Here is a 24,113-nt window from a genome sequence, read left to right on the forward strand (position 1 = left end):
AGTATACAAGCTCTAAAGATTTTATTTTACGGCTCATAAATGCAGGAATTTTTTGCATCAACCAGCACCCTCGAAGTTTGTTAAGCACTCCTCTTGTGATTAAGCCAATATCAAGTTCCTATCATTTAACACTTTTATGAACTTAATTTGTTAAGGCTTGCTTTGATATCAATTTGAGGCGGATGAACAGTAGCTGTCTTGGATAGAACTTCACATGTATGTGATTTTTATGGCAATTCATCAAAAATACATATATATTTTAAAACAGACTTCATAGGTTTTTCCACATTCATCTGTGGAGGATTTTATGAGGTAATTTTCTAATGTCTTGAGTGAAATTTTGAGATAAGAGATGCAGGTAGATGCTGTTCGTATTATATCTCAAGCACTACAGCAAGCTCCAATGGATTCCTATAATGTGAGCCCTGTTACACTTCCCACAGTAGTAGCCATCATTCTAGGACTGGAGGATCAAACTGAAGAATAATTAGTGACCAAACGACATCGGCTTGCGAAAAGGTTTTAAACTGTGTAGGATCATTTTTCAAGTCGCTCAGTTGTGAAGCTAATGTATCAATAAGCACTTTTATAAATGTATATATTTACATATAAAATCTAGTAATATTTTTACATACTTAATATATGTTCTCTAGTGTGTTAAGTCAACAACGGGTAATTAAACCAAAAAACATTTCAAAGACTCAACTGGTAACATAATCGATTTCTTCTATTTTCTGAAAACTCCTACCTTCTGACTGGGGTTCTACTTCTCCTGTGTCGAGGAGGAGGTGGAGGGCGCCTGGGAGGACTTCGTCGGCGAGGAGACGACCTTCGCCTTGGGCTTGAGCGCCTCCTCGGTGAATAGGACCTTTCAGAAACAAAAGAAAAATCAGAACAAAACTAACCAAAAGCTTCACAGAATACGCTACATAACTGAAATATATAATTATTACGAAAGTAAGACTAAAATAGGATTTCCTGATCATTAAACTCTATATTGCCAAAGCCCCTTCCTCACTAGCAGCTCTTTTGAAACTTCTCATTAAACACTAAAAAAAACTATAAGAAACAGCAGTTTATGCTTTTATTTATGAATACAGATTTACAAAATGCTTACCGATGGAAAGGATGTCTTGGAAGTACCATGAGGAAAAATCGATTTTTTTTCTGCAAGTTGCCCCAAAAAGTTTGTTTTAAATCTATATTGTCCTAGATGAACCAAAAAATATTTAGCAATGGTATTCGTTGGAATATTCGCTTTCCAAGCAGAAGATTAGATCTGATTTTTGTTTTTGACATTCCCACCACCAGCACTAGGAGATGCTCAAAGTCATGAAAAAATGCCACAACTAAATAGTATGCGACTATTAACTCCTATATGGCAAGCAATTTTTGGTTGAAATAGTCCTGTACAAAGATTTTCCAAACCTCCACAGAGGCTTGCAAGGAGGACAAAGCTCAATAATGTAACCTAAAAAGAGCCAAATTATCCTCAATATGGAGGAAGGGGTGCAGGAAAAAGCAGGTTGTCCTGCAGCCATCAGAAAACAAGCATCTGCAATGCAATAGGTCTTGCATTCATTAAAGTTTAAGCCATTGGCGTTGCAAATGATAATTATTTGTGTGAAAAAATATGCCCGCTGTAGCATAAACAATAAAAGTAAATTCAGAAAGCAAGAAAAGGGTGCAGCACCATAGGCTGCTACTAGGTCCCCCAGTTGAGTTGTAAAGGGACCTCTATTTGTCACATAAAGTACTGCACCCTTAATGCATTTATAATCAGAAAGTTTGCAGCTGAGCATAGGTTTTCCATTTGTTTTAATAGGAAGTGAGATTTTTGTTAGGTTGGGTGTTAAAAATGCACCATTGTTGTTTATTTAGCACCCCACTTGCAATAAAAACGAATGGAAATGTATGCTCAGCTGCAATCTTTTTAATAATTGCATTAAGGGGGAAGTTCCTTATGTGGCTAACAGAGCTCCCTTTGGGACACCCAGCGACAGCCTGTGGAACGGCACACTTTCCTTGCTTTGTGAATTTTCTGCATTTTATTTGCTTAAAATCGAAGCATTACACCAAACGTTACGACCAACAAGTAAATGAGAATGGGGTACACGACACAAGTGTGTGCTTCTCCATGGGGAAAAAAATAATACTGCTTCCCTTGTGTTCTGAACTTTGTACAGAGCCTAGCATGTTTGGTACTGGGATGTAAATAAAGCATGCCATGCATCTAAAACACAAATCTGGCCTTCTGCCTCAGCATTCTTAATTGGAAATGACAATAGTTTGAAAATGGCATGCCGCGCAACTTAAAAAACCATAATATTAGAAAAAAAAGTTGATTCTTTTTAATATTGTTTTTTAAAGCAGTGCAGCACGCTATTTTCAAACAAGCGCGCTGCGCTTCTATTCATTATACAAAAAATGTGCATGCAGCGCTGCTTTAAAAAACGTAACATTAAAAAAAAAAAAGAGGTGGCGAGCCGTGCAGAAGAAAAGAAATGCGTGAGGCATGCTGTGCTGATTTAAAAAAAAAAACTTTCATAGAGACGTGGAGCGGGGACGGAGCGTCTTTAAAAGGAAGTGTCCAATCCATAATCGGACACAGCGCTGTCTGGAAAACTACAAACAGAATAATTAACTAAATAGTGCTCACTAACTTTTAATGAAACCTAGAGACTAAGGACACATTTAAGAGGGGCTGCCCTCATGGGATGTAACAGAAGAGAGGGCGGGACTAAGAAGGGACTACAAAGCCTATTCACAAATCAAAAGCCACCATTGACAAAGGACAGTAACAGGAGCCAATTGAAAAGATGGGCAGAAAACGGGCAGGTGAAAAAGTCATACCTATAACAGCATGTCTCAAACAGACAGCGCAAGCGCTGCCTCAATGAGAGCTAAAACACTTGTTTTTGCTAATGGAAGGTAGGCCCCTTATTTAAACACATCCAAATGCAGTACAGAAAGAAGGGCGTTTTATCACATTTAAAGTAAGACAGAATACAATAAATCCATTATAAATTGGGATTGTGCTCTTCCCTTGGACACCAAACAATGATGCTTGGCTAAAGTATGCACTGAAGACCAGTTTACAGCACTGTAGAGTGTTTGGATGAGTACACCTCTCCAAAGGCCTGCTTGTAAAATGGCCCGGAATCATTCTGAGGACGGTCTACCAAACAACTCACAACAGCAATTCAAATTAAGACCTATCTGTAAGAAGCTGGCTCTGTATATATTATACCAAAGTAAGGTATAGTGTGCACAGAGTCCAGTGAAACACTAAAGGTAGGCAGAGGTAAAAGTAGATAATACCTTGCTCTCTATTTGTGGTAGTGTGGGCGAGCAGTAAGGTTTATCATAGGGTAGTGTTGTGTATTTATTGTACACACACTCAGTTAAGGAATGATTTAACACACAAAGACTGAACTCAGACTAGTTTGTTTTTATAAAAATATTATTTTGTTATATTTTAATTTTTAGAATAAAGCCAGACCTAGTTCAGGTAAGTATATAATATTTTCCAGGAATTATGCAGTGAAATAAAATTTGAATTCCGTTGGATTGATTTACAGGCGAGTTATTTGCATGTAAAACAGTTAAATTACTTTTCGGATTACTTTTCAAGTTACCTTTCAAGTTACTTTTGCTACTCAGTGTGATATGCCTAGATATCGCACTGGGACATTTCCTAAACAAAAGGTAAGTAAATCAGTTTTTGTACATTTGCAGTTTAAGGTTTTATGCAAACCAATTCTACACTTGAAAGATTTTTCACAGAAAAGCAGTCAATGCAATCCTATGGGAGGACGGAAAATGCAGTTAGCATCTATTCTTGGCATGTAGAGCTGTAGATTTGTATACTTGTGCATAGATCGCCATCTGGTGTTGGGCTCGGATGTTTGCAATTTGTTTTTGTCTTGGAAGAAGTTTTTGTAGTCATGAGGTAGGTGTGTCCTCCTTAGGACGGTAGCCCGCATGGGCATTGGCTCCATCTCCAGATTGTTTTTGTCATGAAGGGTTATGATGGAGTTAGTAAGAAATAGAAATAGAAAGAGATGTCCACGTGTAATGTATCAAAGTAAGATAGTACTGGAACAGATAGAGGTATTCGGGGAGGTGAACGTATACGAATCTACAGCTCTACATGCCAAGAACAGATGCATACTGGTAAGTAGCATTTTCCGTTTGAGGCATATGAGCTGTAGATCGTATACTTCTGCATAGGCTATACAGCAGTTACCTCCTTCGTGGTGGCTACCCGTATCTGTTGCAGTGGTTTGAAAAAGTGTTCTTAATACAGCCTGGCCCACACTAGCTTGTGGTTTTGCTTGCACATCTACACAGTAGTGTTTTGTGAAAGTGAGCAGTGTAGACCAAGTTGCTGCTCTGTAGATGTCATCTAGGGGTGCTATAGAAGCCCCTAGTTTGCGTGAGGAATGAGCTCCAGGGGGAATGGTTAATGTGTGTTTGGCTCTAAGATAGCATATTTGGATACATTTAACAATCCAACTTGCAATGCCCGCTTTTGAAATGGAATTGCCCTTATGAGGTGGGGAGAAAGCCACAAAGAGTTGTTTAGTTTTTCTAAAAGATTTTGTCCTTTCAATGTAGTAAAGTATTTTATATTTAATGTCTAGAATGTGAAGAGCCCGTTCTACCACTGAGTCTGGCTGAGGGATAAAAGCTGGGAGTTCAACAAGCTGGTTAAGATGGAAGGCAAAAACGACTTTAGGTAAAAAATTTGGGTTAGGCCTAAGAACCACTTGAAATGATGGATTTGCAAAAATGGTCTTGTATGGTTAACATCTGGAGTTCACTAACTCTTCTAAGAGATGTGATAGCGACTAGGAAGGCTACTTTCCAAGTTAGGAACTTTAGTTTGCATTTGTGCAGAGGTTCAAATGAGGGGCCCATGAGTCTGGTAAGAACAATATTTAAATTCCATACCGGAGTGGGTGGAATTCTTTTAAGTCCTTTCATGAATGCTTTGATAGTGGGTACTCTAAACAAAAGACAAGTGTTGTCTGTTTTGGAGATAAGCTGCTATTGCAGCGAGATGTAGTCTTATGGATGTATATGCTAGGTTACATTGTTGTAGGTGTAAGAGATAACAAGGTTTTGAACAGCAGCATCTAGTGGATTGATTTTATTTGTACAGTAGATTACAAATCGACTCCACTTTGAGGCGTAACATGCTCTGGTGCTAGGACCTCTAGCCTCTTTAATGATGTTCATGCAGTCTGGCGGGAGATTGAGGTAGCCAAACTAAGACTTCAGGAGCCAGATCTCAAGGTCGAGTTGATTGGGACATGGAAGTCTTATCTCTCCAGGGTTCCGAGTGAGAAGCTCAGGTGAGAGGCGTAGCTTTGATGAGGAACTACTGATAGTTCCAAGAGGGTTGTGAACCATGGTTGTCAGCCCATGTTGGAGCCACCAGGATCATTGTGAGGGAATGCGGTTTGAGCATGCGAAACACTAACAGAATTAGTGGGAGAGGCGGAAGAGTGCAAGCAAATTTGCCTGACCAGGTCATCCATAGGGCATTGCCTTTGGACAATGGGTGTGGATACCTGGACGCGAAGCTTGGGCATTTTGCGTTTTGATGTGCGGCGAACAGATCTATTTCTGGGTGGCCCCACATGTGAATGAATGGAAGAAGAACTTGAGGATGAAGTTCCCATTCATGGATATGCTGTATTTGACAACTGAGCAGATCTGCAATCTGATTGTGTAGCCCTGGGAGGTGTTCTGGGAGGTGTTCTGCAAGGCGATATGTTTTGCGGAATTGCATATCTCCATGTGCTTTGATATAGGTGTGAAAGCTGTAGAGATTGTCTCCCCCTGTTTCTGTATGTAGTACATTGCTGTCATGTTGTCTGTATGGACCAGGACAGCTTTGCCTACCAGATGGAGTGGATTGATTTTAATGCCAGAAAAATTGCCAGTAGTTCTAGGTAATTTATGTGGTGTTGTTTTTCCCAAGGGGTCCATATACCCTGAATGCTATGGTTTTGAAGATGAGCTCCCCAGCCGGTGAGCAATGCCTCTGCTGTTAGCACTATCTGTGGAACCGGGTTGAGGAACGGCCGCCCTTTGGAAAGGTTTTGTGTGTTCCACCACTGCAGAGAGCGATGTGTACGGCTGTCCACCAACACCAGATCTGTTAGCTGACCTTGAGCCTGGTTCCCCTGACGTGTCAAACACTCCTGTAAGGAAAGCATTTGGAGTCTTGCATAAGGGACGGTGAGAATGCAAGAGGTCCAGGGGTGGGGAATTCGTATCTCCCGACGCCCGAGACATCTAGATTTCTCACAAGGGCAAGAAGATTTAATGTCTATTTTGTCCCAAGGACAAGCAGACAAAGGCTTACTGTAATCCGATACACAGCTCAAAGCCAGTCAATAAATCTGAATGAAGTACGTGCCACTGCGTGCTGAAGTGTAGTGGTCTGTGATTGCACTGTGGGCATGCAGTAGTCACGACTGGCTTAGGTAAGAGGGGGGATTTATCTCGCCCCACTGGTACACCTTTCCTTTCTGTTGGTGGCTCCTAGTCTGGGCTGGTCTTAGAGCAGTTTATTGGCAGTGAAAGGTATTAGCAGTGAAAGGGTCTGTGCAAAAGCTGGTGCTTGCGCTTTCATTTCCCCAGAGCAGAAGACCAGCATGTTGGAATGGAGCTCGTAGTTGCAGCTCCGTGTGGCACACCCACAACATTGCCAGGTAACATTTTACTTTCTTCTCGAGGCCCTCCCCTCCTCATTTCATTCACTTCCAGCACGAGGTAAAGATTGCGTTTCAGCAGCTCCAGAACACCTACAGCACTGACATGCACCCTATGTCTCATCCGGTGCCTGTACCTGCCCTTCTCACCCCCTCTGAGACAGCCCTTGGCTTGTCATGTCTTATCTTATCAAGGGCTTCATTAAAGCTCCGTACTTTACCCACGGGACTTTCGCTTTCATATGGGCCTCTGGCCCACCCCCATTTCTGTCCTTTCACTTGGCCCCTCGTGCCTCAGGTTTATTTGGTGGGGGCGGTGCTGCTTGCCAGCTCCTTCTCCTAGACAGCCAGGTGCTCTGCATTTGTATCTTCACTGGCACCAGGAATGAGAAGAGGGTAAAAGGAAACCCGTACCACTCCCTCTCCCCCCCCCCCCCCCCCCCACCCCCGGGACTATTTAGCATAGGCGATGCACAGAGACCTCACACAAACTGATATTACAATCTTGTGCGGTGTATTAAAAATGCATCATTTTGCACAATTTATTTTTACATTGTTAGGTTTTGTCAGCCCTCCGAAATGGTCCCCTGATTGTATACGTGCATTACATAAACAACTAATATAATTATGCAGTGAACTGCTGAACTAGGTTTTATATTCGTTTTACTTCTTTTAAATTATTTGTTTTTCCGAACACAAAGGGGTACTAAAAGTGACATTTTTAGAAACCCTTCTTCGTTACAGTAAAAAAACGGCAGTTTTCAGCGAGTACATGAAAGGTGTTTCATGTATATTTTGTGCAGAGCAAATTGTTAGGTGCTCTGTTTCAACCATTCTGTAATTCATAACACCATACATTGTTACGAAATTAATGTCTCAGTGGTGGACAGTTCCCCCATCATGGGCTCCTCTGGAGGAGAAGAAAGATGCTGTCTAGTGACACAGAAAACCCATGAGCCACATTGTAAGTAAACAGTAATGAAAATGCTAGGTAAGTGCATGGGTGTTCATACAGTTGTAAAAGGGACATACCTGAGCTTCCTTCTGCCTTGGCCAAAACACAACAGTATCCCCTCTGATTAGTAGGGGACTCAGTCCACCCCTTTCCACCGCGACTTGTGCTGTGATGTGTGTACGAAAGACACTCAATGTAAATCTTAACTTGAATTACCTGATGTTACCGAACCCTTGTCTTTGAACTGAGGGAATTTATATACTTTTCTGTTCACTGCCAAGCATGGCTTTAATGAAACTTGGGGTCCTAAATAGAGGGTGATCTCTTCAAGTGCCAGGGCACAAGACCAATTCTGCAATAGGATAGGTGACTTGAGGCCTACAAAAGGGCTACAACAGTGTCAGCTCAGTTCTCATTGATTAAGAATGTTCTGTTGAACTCAGCCATGAAGCAACCACGAGTTTCCCAATATGCTGCACCTTTATCTAATTTACAGCAATAATTATGCATTGAAAACTCTTAATCACCGCTGCAAAAACTATTAAAGTTTTGGTTAACCCCAGGGCTCCTGTGCTCTTTAGCAAGATACACTTGTTTTAGGTAGTGTTTAGAACGGGTTAACCTTTATCCAAGTACCACCAATTTTAGTAGATTAAGAAACGGAGGGCCAAGTAAATAAAACACTTGCCCAGGATAACACAATGAGGTTAACTGAAAGTGGGTCAAGGTTGGAGGTTCAGTGCCCTTGTTTGGCCGATTATATTTGAGCCACATTTCCTCTAGAGCTGTGTGCTGGTACTAGGCAACATATGGAATGGTTACCTACAATGTACTGGCAGAGGTGACTAGTTAGAGGAGCTACTATGGGTAGACAGAGCGTGTGTGTATACGCAATGTATACAAATAGGCACCTTTACAATTGACACAGGAAAGCGAAAGATGTTGAGACCGTAGGATAAACTGGTCCAAAGAAAGCCTCTTCCTACTGTTTGGGATGGATAGATTGATGGCGCTTCCCGCTCCTTGACTTCAATAAGATGTATTGTTTTCTGGGTCCAAATGTTTGCAGAGGCCCATGAGTCTGTCCTTTGTGTTATATTTGTTTTCTCTTCCGGATCTTCATATTCTCTACAACAGCTACACCTTGCAATTGGGTTGAACGTTAGTTACATCAAAGCTCATTGCTGAGACTTTTACCACTATGCAGTCAGGAAGACAGTTTTTTCTGCTGGAAAGAAATCACATGCAGAGCAAGTGAATACATGGAGAAGGTACCACTGGAAACTACTAAAGCCAGGAACAGATAACAGTGCAAACTTCTCCGGAGAGATAGTTAAACAATGTGAAAGTTCACTGATGCTATGTTCTTTTTGGCAGAAATCATAAAGGTACCCACTGTACAAACATTCCTTCTTAATTAAGACAGTAGCCAGCTCAAGCCACCTCTAAAACCCTTCCTTATGTTTTGCTACTGTGAAATTTTAGTTATTATTTATGTGAAGCATCATTTATTAAAATGCGTGGATGCATGCTAGTTGTTCCAAAAAATATTTATAATGGAAAACTATTGTAACCAGTTTCAACAAGATTATGGGAAACATGCAAATAAGCAAGCACTGGCAATGCCAAACGGTCTGACTTTGGTGGTCATCCTTTTGGTTTGTCAATGCGTGTCTTGTTTTGACATGGTTTATGTAACACTTTATTGTTGCTGTAGCTGCTGGGTCCTAACTATTACAACAACTAATGGAAAAATAGTTTTTGGTCTCAAAGCACACATAGCCACAGTATTTTCTGGCATTGAGCAAAACTAATATGTGTTCCGATATGCTGCTTGTAAAAGAGCAGAATTCCGTCACTCACGGTGAAGCCAATTGATAGATAGAATTTTCAAAAAAGCAAAAGGTCTTGCTTAACACCAGACCTAATTAGGTCTACAATTCTTAAAGAAAGTCACGAAAGTTCCCAGTGGTATATTTTCTTGCACATGTTCAGATTTACAGCTTTCATGTATTCACATGAAGGCCAGGAAATCGTACTCCTGGAAAATAATTGTGAACTGCATTTTAGCACTACCAAATATGAATGCATAGTTAGGCTCCTGCGAAAATTTCTTTAGCGTTTACAAGTTAACTTCTCCAACCACATTTTTCCCAGCCCAGGAAGAAATTTTCTTCTGCCATTGTCAGTAGGTATATTTCTAACCTTTGTCAGTGTGGGAAAAGATTAGAGAAGAGAAGAGCTGGTAAAAACCACTATAAAGTGCAAGTTAGTAGGTTTGCACAGACTCAAAAAGGCATTTCAACCTTGGTGGAACTATTGCCTACCACTACCTCTAGCCCCAGTATGTAGTTCTGCAGAAAGGTGGAAAAATAAAGAAATTGCTAGTATTCAAACCTTTTATATTATGAACCCTGGTATAACCAGAGAGGCTATTATCAGAGCTCTTATAAAATGAGATTGTTGCAAATATTTGTCACTGCGCTACATGGCACCAAAGGGGCAAGTAGATTTTGTTACCGGACAAGTAGATTTATGAAGCTACCTGTCCCATGGACAAGTAGATATTTTATTAAATTCCACACCCCTGAGGTCATCATCCCGATCAACTGCATGAACACTCGAGCTGGTAATGAGTGATGAGGCTTGCATAGAGCTTATCCTGAGAGGGTTGGGGTATGCCAACGCTTTTGAAGGGTTTACTGTAGCTCCTAGATAATTTTGTGTGCTGGACGGTTGGAGGTGGGATTTGGTGAAATTCACTATGAATCCCAAGTTGTGAAGTAGCTGGATTATTTTGTGTGTGTGTTGCACACAGCTGATATGTGACTTGGCTTTTATGAGCCAGTTGTCCAGATAAGGGAACATATGAATGTGTAGTTTTCGTGAGTGGCCACCACAACGGCGAGGCACTTGGTGAAGACTCTGGGTACTGTAGTCACTCCGAATGGGAGGACTTTGAATTGGTAGTGTTTACCATCCACCACGAACTGGAGAGATTTCCTGTGAGTGGGGTGCATGGGAATATGAAAGTAGGTGTCCTTTAGATCTAGCGTGGAGAGAAAGTCGCCTTGTTGAAGCAGTGGGAGCAACTGTTCGAGACTGACCATGTGGAAGTGGTCTGACTGAATGTAGAGGTTTAATAGTCTAAGGTCCACTATTGGCCTGAGAGAACCATCCTTTTTTGGGATTAGAAAGTAGAGGGAGTAAACCCATGTGCCTTGATGAGGTAAGGGGACTGGTTCTATTGCATGTTTTTGTAATAGAGAGAGAATCTCTTGTTTTAGAAGAGTCAGATGTTGTGAGGACATTGGACGTTGTCTGGGAGGGATATTAGGGGGAGTGGAGGTGAGTTCCAGGCAATAACCATACTAGATAATTTGTCTTACACACTTGTCTGTTGTGACGGAACTCCAGACAGGTAGGAACTGTAAGCGGCGTCCCCCGACAGGAGTGGGATGATACAGGGGGAAGTATCGGAAAGTCACTGTTTGGTGGTAGGGGAGTTGAGGGTATTGTTACTGCAACCTCTTCCCTTGCCAATGTTGCCTCTGTATCCTCCAAGAAAATATTGTCTGGAAGAATTATTTTGATTGGGGCTCTTATAGGAAGAAGAGGGGTGCTCCGAGCCAATAGTTTTGGAGCCAGCCCTGTAAAAGGAGCAACAAAATGAACCTCTAGGGCAGAGGTCTTTAAACCTTTTGATGCTGAGACCCCCTTGTAAAATCATTTTAGGGGTAAGGACCCCCTTCCGACAAAAGTTCCTAGAAACTGGTACTCCTCATCATCATCTTTTGACAACCATAAATGCGCCTGTTAGACCTCATCACATCCATCCATCATTCATCCACCCTCACTTTCACACATCCATCCATCCTTTCATCCTTCCATCCATCCATCCTTCATCCATCCACCCTTTCATCTTTCCATCCATGCATCCATCCTTTACCCATCCACCCTTCCATCCATCCACCCTTCCATCCATCCACCCATCATTCATCCACCCATCATTCATCCACCCACCTTTTCACACATCCATCTATTCATCATTCATCCATGCAACCTTTTATCCATCCATACATCTATCCTTCATCCATCCACCCTTTCATCCTTTCATCCATCCACCCTTTATCCGTCCACCCTTTCATCCATCCATCCACCCATCATTCATCCTGTGAGAAGTTGGCCTGATACAAAGTGCTCACTAGAATAGTGAACATTATATATCAGTCCAAAGAACCCTTATGGTGATTGGTTGTAAGTCAACCTTATAGACCAGCTATCCTAGTAGCGTGGATACGAGCAGTCTTCGGGCTAAACTCTAGAGGGCGTGTTAAGCCAGCTGTTATACCATCACATATACCCCTTGAACACCAAGTGAAAGGACACCACACAAGTGTTATGAAAATAAACAGTGTATTTATTAGAATCACAACAGCCATGTACTCTTTATGAGGACAGGGTACTAAGCACACAACAAAACTCTTACGAAAATACTTGAGTTCGCACAATTTACACAAATGCCAGAGGGGCACGGAAAACCATATACTACAAAAGTGGAATGCGAAATTACTAGCAGGTAAGTACTGTACTCATAGGCTTTGGAATTGCTAGGACTTGACTACTGAACCTTCAGATTACTAATAGGAGGCCTAGGGGACTCGGGTGCAGAGTGTGCACTCTCACGCGTGATGCGGGACAAAGTCTATGGGAGCTAGTAAAAGCAAAGTTAGTGTTCTCGGGCGAACCCGACCTGGTAGGAGGAAAACGAAAGTGGATTCTGACCCTTGGATAGTGAGGCTATGCTGGGGCACCGAAATGCCGAAGTTACCTAGCCCAGGGGCTGCAGCTGCATAGGTCTCAAAAGACGTCGGGAATCCTCGTAGACGAACCAGGAGCCTGAAGAAAGAAGTTGCTGGCAGGCGACCAGTGAAGATTGTTCGAGTGATCCAAGCCTGGATCGAAGATGGATGACACCTGAAAGCAGAGGGGACCAAGTTCGTGACTACTAGCCAGTAGTCAGGTGGCACCAGGAGGGCACCGGATGGTAGTCACCTCGACTTGGTGAGTGGGCGACACTGTGCTCTGCAGATCTCACGGACCAGGAGGCGTTGTCGGCGACCAGGATGGAGGTGCGAGCTGTCCCACGATGGTTGATGCTGTCGACGTCGCTGGACCCAGGATTGGGGCAACAAGTCTTGGCAAATTCAAGCCCACGCGGTGGACCTAAAATGGCGTCTGGTGTGGACCAGGAGGGTCCGGGGTGCTCCTCTTTTGGAGGGGAGCAAGGGCCAGTCTGGAGCAACCAGACCAGCAGCAGTGATGTCGTCGGGCGTCGTTCAGAAGGCCACAAGCCAGCGGGCTAGTAGCCAAACAACGCGGTGAGCAGCAAAAAGCAGAAGGGCCCCACGCAGATCGTGGAGATGCTGGACTTCGGTGCTGGAGCTGCTCAGGCTCGGGGCTTCTCGGGCCCCAAAGCACTCACCAGAGGATCCCTCGGCGGTCGTGCTGGAAAGAAGTCGTGCAGTCTTGAAGATGGCCGGTCCCTCGAGGTCTCGTCGCACCCACGGTTCTCAGCTTAGCTGTAGAGGTGGGTAGAGGTCAGAGGTGCCAGGGAAGCCGGTTCTCGTCGAGCTGGGCAGTCGGATTCCGGAGGAAGGACTTGCAGCAGACCGCAGTGTTCTTAGGATGGTGCCTGCGGATGCAGGGTGACTACTCCTTAGTCACAAGGGAGAATCTTGAAGAAGAAATCTTGAAGTCCTTTCGTAGAAAGTTGTGTCTTGATTCTAAAGATGATCTAATTTGGAAGGGTCCCCGCTCCTGCCTTTATCCTACAGAAAGGGGTGGGTACGCGACTAGGTCCTGCCCTAGGGGTGGGACCAAGAAGGGGGGTGGTTACACCCCTCTCCCATGCCGGACTTTCCCCAGGCAAGGGGCTGGTGTGCCCCTGGAACTGGTTCTAGCCGGCAGATGCGTAGTGAGCACCGGGGTGCCACTCAGCAGTCACCTTCCTGTAAAGCCCTGCCTACCCAGGATACACAAAACCCTGTCTGGGATGGTGCTAGCACCGCCCCTGACAGGAAACCCTTTGTCCAAGCTCTCCTCGCTGGAAGGACTCCCAGCAGCAGGAGGTCAGACTCGTGTCTGTGGTGGCAGCATCCATTTTGTGGAGCTGAGACTTCGTTTAACTTTAACCGGGGTTCACAGTTACATAAATGTCGTGTCCCTCTAGAAGGGTGGAATGCTAACCCCGTCGCCAGAATTGGCGAGGGGTTAGTATTCCAATTCGTATGACACCTTACTCGACATGTTTTGATAAAGCAATACCAAAGATAGCATTTAACCGCGAGGATTATAATGCACTTGAGAGTATATGGTATGCGTTATCATGGAACAGCTATTAGGACTTGGTTCCGCAAGCTGCAAACGGGCTCAGCTCATGCCAGAGCACCATTTCACACGATTCCAAGCACTCTGCCTTCAGGATTGTCAAGGCCTGCCATAGGAGTGACTGATAGGAATCTGTGTGTCAATTTTTAGGGTTAGATATAGGTATACTATATCTAAAGCAAAGGGTGATTACACCACCTTGCCCCAGCTGTCGTGCAGCCAGTTGTGTCAGATTTAGATGGCCATCCAGGGGTGGCATAATACATGCTTGAGCCCCTGGTAGGCCCTGGGTACACCTATGCCCTGAGTTACAGGGCCTGATAAGGTGGCCCAGTACCAATTGGAAATGTACCTAAGGTACATGGAATCCATTTTAGAGAGAGAGCAGTAAGCCTGGGGTCCTGATTGGCAGGGCCCCAGGTCAACTAAGTCGGAAAACCAGCAAAACACCAGGCAAAAAGTTGGGGGCAACCATAGTCAGGTATCCACCTTCCTACACAACCCCCCCCCACCCCCCAAACGAAAGGAGATAAGGCTATCCTTGACCAGGTAAGCCTATATTGCCTGAGTGGCCATATGAGGTGGTACATGCACTGGCATGGTTACCCCCTGTATCATGGTCCACTAAGCAACCCCTCACCCTAAGGGTATCTGAGGGTCTCCACCATAGGGAATCACTACCTGTGGTGTGCTTTGGCAAAGTAAAAGGCTGGTGTGGGAGTGGAGTACTGAAGTGAGTCTCCACTACTGTTGGGCTCAACTTCCTCCAATCACTATCCACCATATGTGCCTTTCTTTCCAGTATTGAGTTGCTATGAGCTCTCAGGGTCAACCTCTGGCTACCTAAAGCTGGAGGCTGAGTCCCTCTGTTTGGCTTACTGGAGGGACAGGTCAGGTTTAGGGTTTTTAGGCCCCAGGTTTGGCTGTGCCCAGCAGTGTCCAGCTGTGGGAGTTCCCTAACTAAGTTTAAGGGGATCCCTCAGGAGTTTGTTTTATTTTCACTTGGCTAGGACTTCTAGCTTCAGTGATCCTAATCTGCTGGGGATTTTTGGACAGGGGGCCCTTTGGGGGGTCCACCACTGGCCTTCCTGACCTTTACAGCCCTGGGCTGATGGAGGCAGGGTTGAGAGGTGCAGGCTACCTGCTCCAGACTGGGTCCCACCTGGGAAGGGTCCACTGCCATCAGGGGCTCTGCCAGGCTAGGCCTGACTACCTCTGGGGCAGTTCCTTCACCAGGGGTAGAGTCAGTTCCCTGAGGAGGCTGGCTCTCACCTAGTGTCTGGGAGGGGGAAGACTTTTCTTCCTCCTCAATGCTCTCAGTTTGGGTGGAGTGATCCATTGTTTCAGGCTTCACAACCCCACTATCTGTCTGAGTAGAGGCTGAGACCATTTCAACCGTACCAACCTTTTCAGGAGGGCACTCAGTCTGTGTTTGGGCTGTGACTGTCACAGCCCTCCTATCCTGTTCAGGAAAGTCTGTCTGAGCCTGGGCAGTGGTTACCACTGCTCTTCCAACCTTTTCAGGGAGGAATGGTGCTTGGACTGGGGCTGTAGCTATTACTGCCCCACTAACCTTTCTGGGTAGGCCTATCATCCTGGAGTGAGTTTCTTGCTCCACCTCAGCCCATGCTGAGAGTTCCAGGTCATTCCCCAGTAAGCAATCTACAGGTAGGTTATCTGTCACTGCCACTCTCATGGGCCCTGTGACATTACCCAAACTGAGCTCGACTACTGCCATGGGATGCCTTCTTTTCACTCCATGAACGTCTGTCACCTGATAAAGGAAACCAGGAGTCAGTTGAGCAGAGGGGACCAGATGGCCAATCACCATGGTGATGCTGGCCCCTGTGTCTCTGTAAGCCTCAACTTTCTGACCATTGATAAAGGGCTCTTGTCTATACTTTCCCAAAATGTGGGAACCAGTAGTGAAGTTGGCAAACCCCATGCCAGTCTCACAGACAAGAGTGTTGTTAGGGGACCTGGCTAGGCCATAGTCCACCTGGTTACCCAAAGTAATGCCCACCACATTCTTGGGGGCACTCCCACCACCTGGGGGATTACCACTAGTGGTAACAGGAGGTCTGGGAGTATTACCTGGGGGTATGTTCTCCTTATTGTTGTTGGCCTTGGGACAACTGCTGTCAGTTTTGTAATTGCCTACCTGTTTGCAGGTATGACAATAAGGTTTCTTTTGGGTTTTGGGAGAAGTTTGGGACCCACCCTTTTCAGAGGAGCCTGAGACTGAGTTGTCTGGGTATCTCTGAACATCAACCTGTACTGTTCAGTGGTTAAACCAAACCCATCAACCAGTGTATTCTTCAGGACTTGGTAATTGTTAGCATCCTCAGCTCTAGTAGTGAGGAGCTTATCTCTACCTTTGCCTTCAAAGGAGAGCCACAAGATAGCTGCCCACTGACTCTGGGGGACACACTGTACAGTGCAAGCCTCTCCAAAGCAGTCATCCATTTGTGGATGTCATCCCCTTGCTTAAAGGGGGGCACTATCTTACTCAGGTGCCTAGTATCTAAACTCCTGTTTTCCCTTGGGGGAATGCTGCCACCAGTGGGGTTTGTCCCACTCAATTCTTGCTCTCTAGCAAAGGCAAGTCTCTCTTTGGCCAGGGCAAGTTCTTCCCTTTCAATCCTCAGATTGACATTTTTTTTTTTTTTTTAAACCTTTATTTGGAGACAATCAAGGACAGAGGAAGTGCATACACAATACATACAGTCGCATATGGCCATCACAGTGGTATGTCACTCGAAAAAATGTGATGAAACAAGTACAGGGGAACATATCAGTCAATACATATAACCACATCGAAATGTACAATGCATATAAGAAAGCAATGATCCAGTTTGCACAGACAAGCTAATAATACAATACCTTATGGTCATACTCTATGAGCGCTCAGAGAATAGAACAAAGGAGAATCAGATAGAAGGGCCAAGAGGAAAAAAAAAAATAAAACAAAAAAGAAAATCCTGACAGGGGTATGACCTCAATCCCCACCCATCCACTTGCCATAGGAGGAGCCACAGCTCCCAAAATCTCGCAGCAAGAGGAAGCAGCCCAGCCTCTCCCCCGATACTCGAGGATCAACAGGTGTAAAATGAAAACCCAGCCCACCATGCTACCTTCAGCCAACCCCAACGCGGTCCTCATGTTCAGACTCAGAATCCTGCACAGCTCTAGTTAGGAGATACACCTGGAGCGGACTCCAAAAGTCCTTCGGTCTGCACCTGACAGGCATCAATTCAGAGTAGATATTATATTGGTCCTGACAGTATATGAGGCCAGTCAACCAATCCTGGAAGCGCGGTACCCTGCCACGACCCCAGCAACAAGCAACCCTACGCTTAGCCAACAGCAAGGCCACGTCAACAAATCTACGGTGAGAGGCAGGCACGTCCTTAGAATAACCCAGCAACATCACCAAGGGGTCCAATGCCACCCCATCCTCCGCCATAATCTGCAGGGCTTCATGGACCTGAGTCCAATATTCCAGCACCCCCGCACAACTCCAAGCAGGGCAGGGCCGGCGAATAAAGAAAGGAGACGCCCAGCACTTGAGCCACCCGTTTCCAAGCATCCACCGTGCACGTCACCGTCGTGCGAGGCGTTTCCACATCCGACACCTTGCCCAGTACCATCCCCTCAAGCGGGAGTGGGTGGGCAACCCAATGTTCAACAGCAATTTGGGGCATAAACGGCGTGGGGCGCATCCAGTGGTAAGCGTAATGCATCTGAGCGCTAAGACAATAAAGCTCAAAGTCAGGGACATCGAAACCGCCATCAGAGTAGGGTAATGTAAGGGTAGCCCAAGCCACCCGCGGCTGCTTGCCCCCCCAGAACAATCGTATGAGCTCAGAACGAAGTCTGCGAAAAAAATAAGCACCAGGATGGTACGGAAGGTTTTGAAAAAGGTACAGAAAGCGAGGCAGGACTACCATCTTGATAAGTGACGCCCTGCCGGCCATGGAGAGAGGCAAGGACATCCATCTAGTGACATCATCTGCAAGTTTACTAATAGCCACTCCATAATTAAGCCGAACCGTTTCTTCTCTATCCAATGACACGACAATGCCAAGGTATCGCAGCTCCGAATCACCCCATTCCAGAGGGTAATCAAGGGGAAACCTAGCTACAGCAGCAGTGAGGGGGAAAAGTTGGGACTTCCGCCAGTTAATATGGACACCGGAGACACCCCCAAAAGCGACCAACTCTCGCAGGAGCGAATTAAGGTTGTTCTCAGGGTCTTTAACATAAAGTGTAACATCGTCAGCGTATAAAGAAATACCGACCTGCCGCTGAAGACAATTAAAAGCGCTCTGCTGGTGAAGCTGAGGAATCCTGCAGGCCAGCGGCTCAATGGCAATGGCAAACAAGAGGGGCGAGAGGGCGCATCCCTGTCGGGTCCCCCTTGTGAGAGGGAACGAGGGGGACAGCACTCCATTCACCACCACCCTCGCCATCGGATCAGTATATAAAAGCTTGACCCATGAGATGAAGATCCGGGGGAAGCCCATCCGACAAAGAACATCAATAAGATAGCCCCACTCAACTGAGTCAAACGCCTTAGTGGCATCCAGAAAGATAGCGGCAACCGGGACATCAGGAGCAATGGTCGACACAAGCGAAAACAAGGTGCGAAGATTGTGGGAGGTAGCACGGCCGGGCACAAACCCCGACTGATCAGGTAGTACAATAACGGGCATGAGCTCGGCAAGTCTCACTGCCAAGACTTTCGCAAGAATTTTGACATCGCAGTTGAGCAATGAAAGGGGCCTATAGGAGCCCACATCCACCGGATCCTTCCCCGGCTTGAGCAGCGACATAATGGCGACCTCCCGCATAGAGCACAGCAGACGCCCCTCCTCCAGGGACTCCTCAAACACCTCGCGGAGAACAGGGGCCATGGTGTCCACATAACACTTATAAAATTCAGCAGGAAGGCCATCCAGCCCGGCGGCCTTTCCATTATTCAACGACATGATGGCATTCCTGACCTCCTCCACCTCCAGGGGTCTACCTAAGAACGCTCGATGATCATCCGATAGCCAGCAGAGCGCCAGCTCATCAAGAAATCCGCCAAACCGTGTCTCACCTGTCTGCTGTGTCGTGTACAGGTGTGCGTAATGGTCAATAAAAGTACGCTGAATCTCCGCAGTGTCCCGACAGCGAGTGCCATCCGGCGACACCAGCTCCAACACGTCTGACCCATGCCTCGGATGCCTAGTAAGGGCAGCGAGGACCTTACCAGGCCGCTCCCCCTCACAGTATCGCCTCGCCGTCCAGTACTTTCCCCTATGTCTAGCCTCTCTAGCAGCCTCCTCTTCATATTCGGAGAGTTTAGTACGGAACTGGACCAGAAGATCGGGATCCGAGTCAACCTGCATCCTGCGTTCTAAGTCTCGCAAGTCAGCTTCCAAGCCCTCGAGGGTCCGAACAATTAGCTTGAGGATTCCACAACTTTTAGAAATAGTGACTCCTCGGATCGTAACCTTGAACGCCTCCCATATAACCTCGACGCTTTCAACAGAGCCCTTGTTTCTAGGGAAGAACGCCTCCACCTCCTCGCCAAGCTCCTCCTTGAACACCGGGTCAAGCAACGCAGTCGGAAAAAGGCGCCAAGGCGGGCGCGGCCTATGCAGCCCGGGTACGGATAGAACAGCCTTCACCGGACAGTGATCAGAATACGTACGAGCCAGATGTGTAGCCTCCCGCAGGCCAGCCACCAACCCTCTAGACAAAAACACATAGTCCAGTCTCGCCCATGAACGAGCATGTGTAGTGTAATGAGTACCCTCCTTAACGGCAGGGTGGGTGTACCTCCAGCTGTCGATCAACCCAGCTTCCTCCACAATCCCACGCAGCACTTCTCTAGCTTGCACATTATACTGAGGGCTCCCTTCCGAACTATCCGACTGGGCATGAAGTGCAAAATTGAAATCCCCCCCCCACACACAATGTAAGTGGCATCAACAGCAAGCACATGACCCCACAATGTAACGAAAAAGGTTGGCGTATCGACATTAGGAGCATAGCAATTAACAAACAGTACAGTGTTCTGCCCAAGCCGCCCCCACAATAGCACATAGCGCCCCTCAGGGTCCCCCATAGATCCCAGTTCTTGAAATGCGAGCGACTTTTTAACAAGAATGACAACCCCCCGAGCATAAGAAGAATAGGAAGCAAACATCCTGGCCACAGCCCACCTCCCACCAAAGCTGGGGGAAGGGGCGGGGCGCAGATGCGTCTCCTGGAGGAGGGCAACATGAATAGCATGCCTGTCCAGATACTGGATCACACTGCGACATTTCCTGGCATCATTAAGTCCCCGTACATTCCATGACAAAATCGATATCTGATCTAGAACAGCAGTCGACATTAACCAGTTTCCGGGCCCCACAGGACCCAGTAAGCAAATACGGACCATCCAACTCCCAGCAACAGCCAGCGACATGACCAATCCCTAGGGAGCAGTCGTCCACCCGCATACACTCCACACACATCCAAGCCATCTCCAACCCCAACAACCAGAACCACAACACCCCCCCCCCCCAGCTGAACCATCCATGCAACAAGCACTCAGCAACCACTACGCGCAGCACGCAGCCAATCCAGCCCAAGCGGCCCGCGCCTAGCACACGTGTTCCTCGTGCAAAGCATTCTCCGCCACGCGGCTGCCAAAGATGGCGGCCATCCCTTTCGGGCTCAAGGCGGACGGGGGCAAGGGCCCCAGGATCAACTCCGCCGAGATGATAAATGGGCCAGCCGAGGTAGCAGGCACGGAGCCGCGCCTGTGCAGACAGCCAATAGCAGCAATTCAACCACTGATCCCCGAGGCCCGGGCGAGCAAGTGCAGTCAGCTTCATCCCCACCCCACCCACCCACCTGATGCCACCCCAACTATCAGGCCATGCGTACACCCCCCCCCCCCCCCCCGTTCCCCAACACACAACCAGTCAACCAACAAAGGACTAGATTCCAAATCAAAGATACAAGTGGGGCACACCCTTCGGGGAACCTTCTAGAGGTGCACGATACCACTCCCTCACACCACGCCAGTGTCCGAGCCAACGGGTCTCAAACGGCCCCAGGCGCAGCGCGGGGGGGGTGGGTGCCCAGAGCGCGACACCAGATAGCACCATCCTGCGGTTCCACACCGACCCCAAAAATCAATACGTACACTCTCACCTCAGACATGACATGACCCACGCACCAACAAAAGATAAAAGCGGATATCACTTAGGCCACCAATGCGGACAAGGAAGTCAGTAGAAGTCAGCGTAAAAGACAGATGTCCAGAGTGTTCCAACACCAGTAAGACAGAAACAAAGACCAAAGTCACCACAATCAGGCGACCTCCTCCTCAGCCGCCGAATGTTCATCCTCAGGGTCTCGACCGCCTCCCCGATCTGCAGCCGCTCGTTCGCGCTGGAGTCGCTTTGCAAAATCCTCAGCATGCTGTGGGTTGGTGAAAAAATGTTGCTTAGCCAGGTGCGTCACTCTAAGTTTGGCAGGGTAAAGCAAGGCGTAGTCCACTTGTAGTTCCCGAAGTTTCTTTTTCACCCCCAGAAACTTACGACGCTGGTCCTGCACCATCGGCTTGAAGTCGGGGTACATGGTGAAAGACACCCCATCGAAGGAGAGGGCCCGATTAGTGCGGGCAGCTCGGAGGGCAGCGTCCCGGTCACGGTAGTTCAAAAGGCACGCGATGATGGGGCGCGGTGCGGCCCCAGAGGCCGGCCAAGGTCCCAGTGACCGATGCGCTCTCTCAACGATGAACTGGGACGAGAATGCTTCCGCCCCAATGGCGCCCACCAGTAGTCTCTCGACATAAATTTCCATTTTGCCCACATTCGTGGACTCCGGCACACCTACAATGCGAACGATATTGCGCGTACTCCTCGCCTCCAACTCCTCATTCTTAGCGGCAATAACACGCAATATATTGTCCATTCTCGCCAGTTGGGTGGTATGGGTGGCCGCCGTGTCGTCGTGGTCCGAAATGCGCTGTTCCGCCGTTGTCAGGCGCTCCTCATGCACGTCCAGCTTCTGGACTACCGCATCCATGCGCGACAATATCTTGTCCACCTTGTCCACTATCGTGGCAAACCCCTGGCTCATCTCCTGCATCATCTGGGTAAAGTCCGGTGGTGGTGGCTGCGGCACATTATCAGCGACAGGCGGTGGGGGAGACCTCGAAGTCCCAGCATCTTGGAGCAACCGCGTACCCCTCCTAGCTCCTCCAGAGTCAAAGGACAACTTGGATTGCTTAGCGTCCGGCTTCCCCAGGATGGTGTGCTAGTAGCACAGCAGGGGACCGGGGCAAGTAAAAAGTAGGATGTAGGCCGGTCACAGGGCACGGACAGCAGCCGAGACCGTGGGGCACGAGCAGGCCAGCGCGCCCCGCCACTCCCAACGACGACAAAATGGCCATCCCCGCACCCAGGCCCGAGAAGCGAACTCCCAGGCAGCCAGAAGGAGATCCGCTATGCCCCCGTGAGCAATGGTATCTGGACAGGCAGATGTAGGAGCCAAGAGATCAGTCCGATAGCAAAGAAGTAGCAACCCGCCTGCCCAGCCAGCGAGCAGGCCCGGTGGAGAGGGGCAGAGCAGGGCCTACACCCCACGTGCAGAGCCACGGGCTGGCATGAATGATGACGCCGGGCCAAGGGACACCAGACCTCCAAGGCGCAAGTCGGGGAAAGAACTAGTTACTTACCTGTACACTATGGTTCTCCAGTATTATCTTTCATAGATTCACATGCTTGTATCTTCCCCGTCGTCATGGTGGGAGTCTCCCGGTAAATAATAATCATAGCAGTAGAAGAAAAACTGCCTGAAACCATAGAGTAGAGAAACCAGAGGGTAACCTCTCCTCCTCATTATGTGGCCCAAACTACAGCCAATCAGCAACCAGCCCCAGCCTACACCATTCCCAGCAGAGCCACCATACCTCACATTTCCTACCGCCCAAGAGTGAGCTATACAGGAAAACCAGAGATAAAAGGCGGTCTACCTAAAGGAAACGGGGAGGCGGGCGGGCGCATGTGAATCTATGAAAGATAATACTGGAGAACCATAGTGTACAGGTAAGTAACTAGTTCTTTCTCCAGTATTCAATCTTTCATAGATTCACATGCTTGTATCAGATTAGATAGCAGTTCCTGTAGTTAGAGCGTTTCCAGGCTAGACCCCTTTCCTATCTCGGGGTTGTGTGCCATAAATTGCTTCTATTACAAAAGAACTTTCCACAATACCAAGGCATGATCAATTAAACATTGACATCATAATTATTTGCGTAAAGAGAAAAGCATATTATACAGTAAACAGAAATTTGCAGAATACAAGTCATAAACATGTACCTTATTTAAAGAGATGTCGCAGGACTGCCTGTCCCACTGCTGCATCTGCTTTCCATTCCGTGTCCAGACAGTAATGCTTGGTGAATGTATGAGCAGTCGACCAGGTTGCTGCTCTACATATGTCTGGAAGGGGTACTCCTGCCAGCAATGCAGAAGACGTCGCCATTTTCCGTGTATCATGGGCACGGACTTTCCTGTCGAGAGGTCTTCCTGCTTTCTCATGACAGAAGCAAATAGCGGAAGCAATCCATCTGGATATGGAGGAACGTGAAAGGGCCAGCCCTTTTCTGACCCCCGAGTAAGCAACGAACAGTTGGTTTGATTTGCGAAAGCTTTTAGTCTTTTCAATGTAAAATTTTAGGCATCTGCCGATGTCCAAAGTATGCAAAGCTTTTTCAGCCGCCGTGGATGGGTTCTTAAAATATGTCTGCAGAATGACAGGTTCATTTAGATGAAAATAAGAGGGTATTTTAGGCACAAATTTAGGGTTGGTTCTTAGCATCACCTTATCCGGCTTGAATTGAGTGAAGGGATCCAATATAGAAAAAGCTTGTATCTCGCTCACTCTTCTGGCAGACGTGAGCGCCAACAGCAAAGCCACCTTCCATGACAAAAATTGTAATTCTGATTTGTGTATGGGTTCGAAGGGAGCTTTCATCAACTGCGACA

At 47.0% G+C, this 24,113-nt stretch overlaps 1 protein-coding gene across 3 annotated transcripts in view; it reads right to left on the reverse strand.

The window, feature by feature from the left end:
- The window catches only part of SRRM1 (serine and arginine repetitive matrix 1), a 605,541-nt gene that overhangs the window by 453,723 nt on the left and 127,705 nt on the right, over positions 1–24,113 (reverse strand). For all 3 annotated transcript variants that reach the window (XM_086956396.1, XM_086956395.1, XM_086956397.1), the window contains exon 8: positions 749–868. In XM_086956396.1, coding sequence (XP_086812522.1) covers positions 749–868 — 120 coding nt within the window. The remainder of the gene's footprint in view (positions 1–748; positions 869–24,113) is intronic.

Source organism: Lissotriton vulgaris, chromosome 2_1 (genome assembly GCF_964263255.1).
Source record: "Lissotriton vulgaris chromosome 2_1, aLisVul1.2, whole genome shotgun sequence".
In the NCBI taxonomy this organism is placed as follows: domain Eukaryota; kingdom Metazoa; phylum Chordata; class Amphibia; order Caudata; family Salamandridae; genus Lissotriton; species Lissotriton vulgaris.